Source organism: Ranitomeya imitator, chromosome 2 (genome assembly GCF_032444005.1).
Source record: "Ranitomeya imitator isolate aRanImi1 chromosome 2, aRanImi1.pri, whole genome shotgun sequence".
Lineage (NCBI taxonomy): Eukaryota > Metazoa > Chordata > Amphibia > Anura > Dendrobatidae > Ranitomeya > Ranitomeya imitator.
In genome coordinates, this window is record NC_091283.1 from 731757564 (window position 1) to 731769232 (window position 11669).

An 11669-nucleotide genomic window follows, 5' to 3' on the forward strand; every position below is an offset into this window, starting at 1 on the left:
ACTATAAACTGTAAAGCGCTATCAGTGATATTGCTACTTTGAACTATGCACATTACAATTTATTTGACTATCTGTGTTTAGCTCTCCCTTTTATATTTAATTTATATTCACCTTGTGAACACTACCGAACTTGGAGGCTGCCATTTAATATACGGCTGCTAAAATGATGCATTAGCATCCCCTTATGCCTGTGTGGACAACATCAATCCCCCTTATCATAAGTCCTCTAGGGTCACAATTCTGAACCGACCTAAAGTGCCGCGGGATTGTTTTTAATTCCGAAGGGTCCTCCACCGACCGGGCTGCGCCAATGTCCCGCACATGCTCCCTCACTCTTATCTTATAAAGTTCTTTCGATGTCAACCCTATATAAACCAATGAGCAACTACATATGGCATAGAAGATTTTACAACAGCCACTGGGCTATACTGATTAATGTCCTCCCTCCATTAACTTTTGGGAGCAGGTGGATGGACATTGTAGGAGATGGGGTCCTTAAAATATCATGTTGATTGAAGCCCTTAGGATTAGTATTACATATGGTACTGAGTGCGGACAGTGTTGGTGTCCTTTTTAATCACATCTTTTAAACTTTGTTTGTAAATATATGTTTGATGGTCTGTTTCAATAAAGGTTGTTATAAGAATTTTGCCAAAACTTCAATGTTTCTCCTTTTTGAATACAATTTTCATGGAGTGGTATGTAAGTAGCTAGGCATCAATTGCTTGGCATACTGAATAATATGAGTCTGGGTATTTTTGTTTTGATCTTTCTTATACAAACCTGCATTTTTCAGCAAGTAAACCACAGAAAAATTCACTTAACCTCTAGCGCTGCTCAACTAAGCTGCATTCCTTTCCAGACTGGCTCTGCATTTTTGCGTCCACTCTTCTCCATTAGGCTCTACATATTTGCACCACTAAAGCACGCCCCTTATGATGTAACTGACTGGGATATTTTATACATTTTAATCTTATTTGCATAATCGTTTATTTGTAATGCCCTCCAGCCCGATTGTTACCATAGTGACTCGATGTTGTCATGATGACATCCGAGTCACCAGGCTCTAGCAAGTTAGTTATATCATGTCAGTTAGATGCAGAACTGACAGTTACAAAGCATAGCAATGTTCCTGCATTGCTATGCTTTATAACTGTGATCAGAGTGCTGAAAGTGAAAGTCCCATAGTGAAACTACCGTAAGTAAAAAAAGAAGTTGTAAAAATATTTCCCCCAAAAAAATCAGAAAATAATTTAACCCCTTTACCCCCAAGGGTGGTTTGCACATTAATGACCGGGCCAATTTTTACAATTCTGACCACTGTCCGTTTATGAGGTTATAACTCTAGAACGCTTCAATGGATCCCAGTGATTCTGACATTCTTTTCTCGTGACATATTGTACTTCATGATAATGGTAAAAATTCTTTGATAGTACCTGTGTTTATTTGTGAAAAAAAATGGAAATTTGGCGAAAATTATGAAAATTTCGCAATTTTCCAACTTTGAATTTTTATGCAATTAAATCACAGAGATATGTCACACAAAGTACTTAATAAGTAACATTTCCCACATGTCTACTTTACATCAGCACAATTTTGGAACCAAAATTTTTTTTTGTTAGGGAGTTATAAGGGTTAAAAGTTGACCAGCAATTTCTCATTTCTACAACACCATTTTATTTTAGGGACCACATCTCATTTGAAGTCATTTTGAGGGGTCTATATGATAGAAATACCCAAGTGTGACACCATTCTAAAAACTACACCCGTCAAGGTGCTCAAAACCATATTCAAGAAGTTTATTAACCCTTCTGGTGCTTCACAGGAATTTTTTGAATGTTTAAATAAAAATGAACATTTAACTTTTTTTCACAAAAAAATTAATTCAGCTCCAATTTGTTTTATTTTACCAAGGGTAACAGGAGAAAATGGACCCCAAACATTGTTGTACAATTTGTCCTGAGTACGCCGATACCCCACATGTGGGGGTAAACCACTGTTTGGGCGCATGGCGGAGCTCGGAAGCGAAGGAGCGCCATTTGACTTTTCAATGCAAAATTGACAGGAATTGAGATGGGACGCCATGTTGCGTTTGGAGAGCCACTGATGTGCCTAAACATTGAAACCCCCCACAAGTGACACCATTTTGGAAAGTAGACCCCCTAAGGAACTTATCTAGAGGTGTGGTGAGCACTTTGACCCACCAAGTGCTTCACAGAAGTTTATAATGCAGAACCGTAAAAATAAAAAATCATATTTTTTCACAAAAATTATCTTTTCGCCCCCAATTTTTTATTTTCCCAAGGGTAAGAGAAGAAATTGGACCCCAAAAGTTGTTGTACAATTTGTCCTGAGTACGCTGATACCCCATATGTGGGAGTAAACCACTGTTTGGGCGGTTAGGAGAGCTCAGAAAGGAAGGAGCGCCGTTTGACTTTTCAATGCAAAATTGACAGGAATTGAGATGGGACGCCATGTTGTGTTTGGAGAGCCACTGATGTGCCTAAACATTGAAACCCCCCACAAGTGACACCATTTTGGAAAGTAGACCCCCTAAGTAACTTATCTAGAGGTGTGGTGAGCACTTTGACCCACCAAGTGCTTCACAGAAGTTTATAATGCAGAGCCGTAAAAATAAAACAAAAATTTTTTCCCACAAAAATTATTTTTTTAGCCCCCAGTTTTGTATTTTCCCGAGGGTAACAGGAGAAATTGGACCCCAAAATTTGTTGCCCAATTTGTCCTGAGTGCGATGATACACCACATGTGGGGGGAACCACTGTTTGGGCGCATGGGAGGGCTCGGAAGAGAAGGAGCTCCATTTGGAATGCAGACTTAGATGGAATGGTCTGCAGGTGTCACATTGCATTTGCAGAGCCCCTAATGTACCTAAACAGCAGAAACCCCCGAGAAGTGACACCATTTTGGAAACTAGACCCCCTAAGGAACTCATCTAGATGTGTTGTGAGAGCTTTGAACCCCCAAGTGTTTCACTACAGTTTGTAACGCAGAGCCGTGAAAATTAAAAATCTTTTTTTTTCCCACAAAAATAATTTTTTAGCCCCCAGTTTTGTATTTTCCCAAGGGTAACAGGAGAAATTGGATGCCAAAAGTTGTTGTCCTATTTGTCCTGAGTACGCTGATACCCCATATGTTGGGGTAGACCCCTGTTTGGGCACACGGGAGAGCTCGGAAGGGAAGAAGCACTGTTTTACTTTTTCAACGCAGAATTGGCTGGAATTGAGATCGGACGCCATGTCGCGTTTGGAGAGCCCTTGATGTGCCTAAACAGTGGAAACTCCCCAATTATAACTGAAACCCTAATCCAAACACACCCCTAACCCTAATTCCAACGGTAACCCTAACCACACCTCTAACCCTGACACACCCCTAACCCTAATCCCAACCCTATTCCCAACTGTAAATGTAATCTAAACCCTAACTGTAACTTTAGCCCCAACCCTAACCCTAACTTTAGCCCCAACCCAAACTGTAGCCCTAACCCTAACCCTAGCCCTAACCCTAACCCTAGCCCTAACCCTAACCCTAGCCCTAGCCCTAACCCTAGCCCTAACCCTAGCCCTAACCCTAGCCCTAACCCTAACCCTAGCCCTAACCCTAACCCTAGCCCTAACCCTAGCCCTAACCCTAACCCTAACCTTAGCCCTAACCCTAGCCCTAACCCTAGCCCTAGCCCTAATGGGAAAATCGAAATAAATACATTTTTTTAATTTTTCCCTAACTAAAGGGGTGATGAAGGGGGGTTTGATTTACTTTTATAGCGGGTTTTTTAGCGGATTTTTATGATTGGCAGCCGTCACACACTGAAAGACGCTTTTGATTGCAAAAAATATTTTTTGCGTTACCACATTTTGAGAGCTATAATTTTTCCATATTTTGGTCCAGAGTCATGTGAGGTCTTGTTTTTTGCGGGACGAGTTGACGTTTTTATTGGTAACATTTTCGGGCATGTGACATTTTTTGATCGCTTTTTATTCCGATTTTTGTGAGGCAGAATGACCAAAAATCAGCTATTCATGAATTTCTTTTGGGGGAGGCGTTTATACCGTTCCGCGTTTGGTAAAATTGATAAAGCAGTTTGATTCTTCGGGTCAGTACGATTACAGCGATACCTCATTTATACCATTTTTTTATGTTTTGGCGCTTTTATACGATAAAAACTCTTTTATAGAAAAAATAATTATTTTTGCATCGCTTTATTCTCAGGACTATAACTTTTTTTATTTTTTTGCTGATGATGCTGTATGGCAGCTCGTTTTTTGTGGGACAAGATGACATTTTCAGCGGTACCATGGTTATTTATATCTGTCTTTTTGATCGTGTGTTATTCTACTTTTTGTTCGGTGGTATGATAATAAAGCGTTGTTTTTTGTTTTTTTTCTTACGGTGTTTACTGAAGGGGTTAACTAGTGGGCCAGTTTTATAGGTCGGGTTGTTACGGACGCGGCGATACTAAATATGTGTACTTTTATTGTTTTGTTTTTTTTATTTTAAGAAATGTATTTATGGGAATAATATATATTTTTTTTCATTATTTAGGAATATTTTTTTTTATTTTTTTTTACACATTTGGTGTGCCCTGGGTTAATGTGCCGGGGGCGATCCGTGACCGCTCCTGGCACATAGTGCCGGATGTCAGCTGCGATAGGCAGCTGACACCCGGCCGCGATCGGCCGTGCTCCCCCCGTGAGCGCCGCCGATCGCGCTGGACGTACTATCCCGTCGGTGGTCATAGGGGCCCACCCCACCTCGACGGGATAGTACGTCCGATGTCAGAAAGGGGTTAAAAAATAACAAGGGATGGAGTCAAGTGCACAGGTGGTGAGGTGTGATTTGGAAAGGAGGCGTGTAAGTTCTCCTTCAGTGATGTTGAAGAGGGAGGTTATTGGGGAAGGGCAGAGGTCTGGTATATGGAGTGGTTGGGGTGGTGGAAAAGTAAAGGTTTGCCTTGTTTGGTCGATCTTGTTTTTGAAGTAGATGGCAAAGTCCTCAGAAGAGATGAGGGAAGTGGGAGTGGGGAACGGAGGAGAGAGTTTAATGTGCTGAACAGTTGTTTTGGGTTGTAGGATAGTAAAAATACACTCAGCGACACTGCAGCGATATAGACAACGAGCCGGTCGCTGGAGCATCGCTGTTTAGGTCGCTGTTTAGGCCGCTGTCAAACACAGCAACTCCAGAAAGATGCAGGAGCGATCCAGTGACGTAATGGCGACTCACTTATCGTTCTCTCTGGTTGTTAGCTCCATGTAAAACATTGCTGGCATTGTTGCTTTTGCTGTCAAACATGACGGTACACGCCGACCTGATGACGAAATAAAGTTCTGGACTTCTAGCTCCGACCAGCAATGGCACAGCGGGATCCAGATCGCTGCTGCGTGTCAAACACAATGAGATCGCTATCCAGGACGCTGCAACGTCACAGATCGTTGTCGTTCTCATTGTAAAGTTGCTGAGTGTGAAGGTACCTTTAGTGAAATAGGTCTGTTTAGCAGAAGTGAGGGCTAGTTTGAAGGCAAGTGTAGCTTGTTTGAAAGCGGTGAAGATGTCTCACATGTATCCTGTGCTCTGCACTGAGCGCTTTCACCGGCGTTTACTTGTAAATCTGTGAAATATGTGATTCAGATGGAACCCCCGGCAGAAGATGGTCTATAATGAGGCAGGTGGAGACACTGTTGATGTTGTCTGGCCTATGATTAGGCAGTATCCGTCTTCTTAGGTGTGCATAAATGTGCTATCGGCCACAGTTCTGTGTACGTTCTGAAAAAAAGGACACCACTAAACAGAGACCAGACGGAGTCCAGAGTATCCCTGCTGCCTCATTCTAGTGAATGGATCCTTCAGGGGTTTCATCGGAGTCACGTCACTCTGAGATTTAGAAGGAAACCCTGATATAATTTCATAGCGTAGAGTGCAGGATAAACGTGTCCCAAACGTTACGTAAAATGTTCCCAACAAAAGCTTCAACTCAATCCACAAAAAAGCAAGTCCTCACTCAGGTGTGTCATCTGTTAACAGAAATATAGGAGCTTCCACGTTACTGGTAGTACAAAGGATCTGGAAAAGCACTATGGCTCCCCAAAGGAAATCCAAAGAATTCTGCACTCCCAAATCTAAGTGACCCCTCCCTTCGGAGCCCCACATTGTGCCTAAACCACATTTAGCATCTACATGTTTGGCATTTCTGTAGCATTGAGAGCCTGCCTAATTTACGGGTGCAAATATCCAGATGCACAAGCTGGGCACTACAATGTACTGGTCACTACAACGGCAGTTAGCAATTTTCACTCAGCAATATCCACTGCTGCTTATTTGAGGGAAACACCCATGGAGTCAAAATCATCACAGCACAGGTTGAAAAATTCCCAAAGGGGTATAGTTTTCAAAATAGGGCCACTTGAGAGGAGATTCTGCTCTTCTATCACTTAGAGGCTTTGTATATGGAGTCCGCATACTATTCTAGGAAAATCTGTGCTCAAAGAGGCAAATAGCGCTCTGTCCCTCCCGAATCTCGCCGTATGGATAAGCAGTGCTATAAAGCCACATATGGGGTATTGCCATATTCAGCAGAACCTGTGGGACAAATTTTGGTGACATTTTTCCTACTTCCCCGTGTGACAATGTAAAATCTGTGGCTAAAACAAAATTTTGATGGTAATAATGTAATTATTTTTGTTCACTGCCCGATGGTATAAAAGTCAATAACACCACTAGAATACCAGGGTGAACATGTTTCGTGATGTTACAGCCACTCTATTTTTTTGCAAGGGTGTTGATGATACCCTTAAATAATTTTTTTTAAAATGTCCACCCCCCCAGGGGGAAATGTTTGTCAGCCCATAACACTTAGTGTATTGAGAATAGATTCATAGGAGGACATCCTCCACGTCTCTTCAGACACCACCACTAGAACACCAGGGTGAACGTATCCTGTGATGCAAAAGTCACTATTTTCTGACATGGGTGTTTATGATGCCCGTTGAAACAAAAATTGATTAAAAAAAGAGGAACCCCCAGGGGGAAATGTTTGTCAGCCCATACACTTAGGGTATGTTTCCACGTTCAGGAAACGCTGCGTTTTTGACGCTGCGTTGAGCCGCAGCGTCAGAAAACGCAGCGTCCAGATGTTACAGCATAGTGGAGGGGATTTCATGAAATTCCGTCTCCACTATGCATTAAAAGATGCATGCGGCATACCCGTGGAAACGCACATGCGGCGCGTCTTTTAGGAACGCAGCATGTCCTTACATTGCAGAAAAAAAAACGCAAGGACAATGCAGGTGACCTGCCCGTGACCTCAGGTGCAGATTTGGTCAGGATTTTACCTGCATAAAATCCTGACCAAATCCTGATGCAATCCTGAACGTGGACACATACACTAAAGGTACCGTCACACTAGACGATATCGCTAGCGATCCGTGACGTTGCAGCGTCCTGGCTAGCGATATCGTCCAGTGTGACAGGCAGCAGCGATCAGGATCCTGCTGTGATGTCGCTGGTCGGGGCAGAAAGGCTAGAACTTTGTTTCGTTGCTGGCTCTCCCGCTGACATCGCTGAATCGGCGTGTGTGATGCCGATTCAGCGATGTCTTCACTGGTAACCAGGGTAAAGATCGGGTTACTAAGCGCAGGGCCGCGCTTAGTAACCCGATGTTTACCCTGGTTACCATCGTTAAAGTAAAAAAAACAAACACTACATACTTACCTACCGCTGTCTGTCCTCGGCGCTGTGCTTCTCTGCTCTGGCTGTGAGCGCCGGGCAGCCGGAAAGCACAGCGGTGACGTCACCGCTCTGCTTTCCGGCCGCTGTGCTCACAGTCAGTGCAGGAAAGCACAGCGCCTTGGACAGATAGCGGTAGGTAAGTATGTAGTGGTTGTTTTTTTTACTTTAACAATGATAACCGGGGTAAACATCGGGTTACTAAGCGCGGCCCTGCGCTTAGTAACCCGATGTTTACCCTGGTTACCGGCATCGTTGGTCGCTGGAGAGCTTTCTGTGTGACAGCTCTCCAGCGACCAAACAGCGACGCTGCAGCGATCCGGATCATTGTCGGTATCACTGCAGCGTCGCTTAGTGTGACGGTACCTTTAGTGTATGGGCATTACAACTATAGGAAACCCGCTCCTTTATAATAGGAACATTTTTTTATGAGGCCCTCCTCCATATTTCTTCCAAGGGGGATAGTGTTGCTTGCAAATTTGGGTCAAGGCAGCCCTTGCATTCAATGCATAAGTAAACATTATTCTAGTGCCTCCTAATTTTTTGCAGGCCTTGCATTCACTGAATAGGCAAACACTATGGCACACCCACTTCCTAATAATGGGAACATTGTTTTCCGGAGGCCCACCTCTAAGTCTCTTCCAAGGCTTATTGGGGTGCGTGTAACTTTGGGGCAGGGCAGGCCTTGCATTCAATGCATAGGCAAACACTAAGGGAGACCCACTTTCCTATAATGGGAAAACATTTTCAGGAGGCCCTCCTGTACGTCTCGTGAAAGGGGTATTGGGGTGCATCGACATTTCTGGCAGCCCAGCCACTCACTGCATAGGTAATAACAGTATAGGAGACCCACTGTTTAATAATGGCCCTTTAAGAATATTAATGCCGCCTGATGCCCCTATAAAAATAGGCTTTGTGACTTTAAGAGTCCCTCCTTCATAAATGAAACAACATGTGTCTGATGTGTCACACACCACATGGCCAGCTAATGTTGTTAAATGTTACAATGACATTTCTCAGTGAATGCATTTGTATTGGTTGAAAGCAATGCTAAAGTTGAAAAATGCATCAAAAACGCTACGTGTATAGCCCAAGTGGTGGAGGAACATTTTTGTTTTGGGCTAAATATTTTGCCTTATATAAAAGTCATTACCCTGGAAAGGATGATCCTTTACATATTTCCCAGGAAAATCCATTTTGGTATCGTTTTTGTATGTTTTTGGGTGCGCCTGTAAAAATGGCGTAAGACTTTGACAACATTGCTTACAGCTGTGACCTGGGAGTCAGAAATGCTTCCAGGGGTGAGCCCCATGATGTTCCAGTGTCATTTGAGCAGTGTTTCCCCCCCCCTCTGGGTTCCCATAGACTTACATTTGGCTCGTTCTGGTCGAGTACCTGAGTATTACGAATTGCTCGACCCGAGCAACCGAGCATTTTAGTGCTCGCTCATCACTACTCCTCAGCACTTGGTGACCCCGCTCTGTAACTTCTTCTCAGCACTCGGTGACCCAAATCTGTAACTGCTCCTCAGCACTCAGTGACCCCACTATGCAAATGCACCTCTGCACTCAGTGATCCCACTTTGTAACTCCTCCTCAGCACTCAGTGACCTCGCTATGTAGGTGCTCCTCAGCACTCAGTGACCCCGCTTTGTAACTGCTCCTCAGCACTCAGTGATCCCGCTTTGTAACTGCTCCTCAGCACTCAGTGACCTCGCTATGTAACTGCTCCTCAGCACTCAGTGATCCCGCTTTGTAACTGCTCCTTAGCACTCAGTGACCTCGCTATGTAACTGCTCCTCAGCACTCAGTGACCCTGCTTTGTAACTACTCCTCAGCACTCGGGGATCCCACTCTGTAACTGCTCTCAATTCTCAGTAACCCAACTATGCAACTTCTCCTCAGAATTAAGAGTGACCCTGCTCTGTAACTGCTCCTCATCACTCAGTGACCCGCTCTGTAACTGCTTCTTAGAACTCAATGACCTCATTCTGTAACTGCTCCTCAGCACTCTGTGACTCCACTCTATAACTGCTCCTCAGCACTCAGTGACTCCACTTTGTGACTGCTCCTCTGCACTCAGTGACCCTGCTTTGTAACTGCTGATCAGCACTCAGTGACCTCACTCTGTAACTGCTCCTCAGCACTCAGTGACCCTGCTCTGTAACTGCTCCTCAGCACTCAGTGACCCTGCTCTGTAACTGCTCCTCAGCACTCAGTTACCTCATTCTGTAACTGCTCCTCAGCACTCTGTGACTCCACTCTATAACTGCTCCTCAGCACTCAGTGACTCCGCTTTGTGACTGCTCCTCTGCACTCAGTGACCCCGCATTGTAACTGCTTCTCAGCACTCAGTGACCCTGCTTTGTAACTACTCCTCAGCACTCGGTGATCCCACTCTGTAACTGCTCTCAACTCTCAGTAACCCAACTCTGCAACTTCTCCTCAGAACTCAGTGACCCTGCTCTATAACTGCTCCTCAGCACTCAGTGACTCCGCTTTGTGACTGCTCCTCAGCACTCAGTGACCCCGCTGTGTTACTGCTCCTCAGAACTTGATCACCTCGCTCTGTAACTGCTACTCAGAACTTGTGACACCGATCTGTGACTGCTCCTCAGAACTTGTGACCCCGCTGTGTAACTGTGCCTCAGCCCTTGGTGACCTTGCTCTGTAACTGCTCCTCAGCACTCGGTGACCCCAATCTGTAACTGCTCCTCCGCACTCGGTGACCCCACTCTGTAACGTTCTGTGGTTTGCTCTTGTTCCTAAACGCTTCCACAATAACACTCTTCACAGGAGATCATGTAATATATACGATAGAAGACATTTTACAGTCTGATGTTTCCTATCATAGAATCGTACTGGTATCAGTGAGCTTTTCAGAATGAGCAATTCTTTCTCATATGTCAGTAAAGGCTGCCGGCATGGCCAGGGGCTGGATGTTATATACTTGTGATGGGACTGAATGAAAGAACCTGAAATCAATGATTAAGAGGTGATGCACAGAAACCCACATATGAGAACATTGTGTGGCGACCTGTAGACCACATTTTATAGTCTGCACTGACACATGTAATACACATTCTAAAATGTCAGCTCTGAATATTGCTATTTATAACTATGTCTAAAATATCTGAAAGCAATGTGCGCAGCTTACCCAGTGAAAGGCAGCAGCAGGCTGTAATGAGGAGGAGGGGGCTCTCAGAAATCCCAGCCATCCTGTCCAATGGGCTCTCACACCGGCGAGGAGAGATGCCGCTTGCGGTTCGCACACCGGCCCCTTTGCAGTGAATGCTAATATTCCGTCATATCAATACAGGATTCAGATACACATAGACTTTGGAAACTTTGTGACTAGTGTTTGCTGATGAGTGAGCGGCCTCCTCCTGAAGACTGTTCTGACATTCCCCTCCTCTATTCATCAGCAGGGGGAGGAAAAGGCCGAGAAAACTCCAACTTCCTTTTACGGCATTCCCTAATTTCCATGGCTTCTCCCTGCTGCTTTTCAGTGCTCAGATGTTAAATCCACTGCATTGTGTGTGCATTTCTTCCTGAATAAATACAGCACCACCCCAGGTTATACTGCACATGATACTAAAGCTGCGTTTCTCAGAGTTTAGCATTTGCCAAACATGAAGCCAGAGCAACTACTTCTATTTCATTAAAGCACCACTTCAGCATTTTATTTTATTTCAGCACAGGAGTGGTATAACTAATAAATGTTCCCTGTCCCTAGTATTATACTCATCAACCGCTGCCTTCAGCTTTCCAGTCCCACTCTGCCATATTGGTGGGTCCTGTGTTCAAATCCCACCAAGGACAGCATCTGTAAGGCCGGTTTCACATTTGCGGTTGTGTCCGCAGCGTTTCTTCCGCAATTATCCGCATGCGTTGTGTATTCCTATATTTAACATTAGATACGCATGTGTCTGC

General features: G+C 44.3%; 1 protein-coding gene across 1 annotated transcript in view; it reads right to left on the minus strand.

The window, feature by feature from the left end:
• The window catches only part of LOC138665590 (microsomal triglyceride transfer protein-like), a 162694-nt gene extending 151419 nt beyond the window's left edge, over positions 1–11275 (minus strand). Inside the window, exon 1 of the mRNA XM_069753202.1 lies at positions 10894–11275. Coding sequence (XP_069609303.1) covers positions 10894–10954 — 61 coding nt within the window. The 5' untranslated portion in view covers positions 10955–11275. The remainder of the gene's footprint in view (positions 1–10893) is intronic.
• Between the last annotated feature and the right edge of the window lie 394 nt (positions 11276–11669).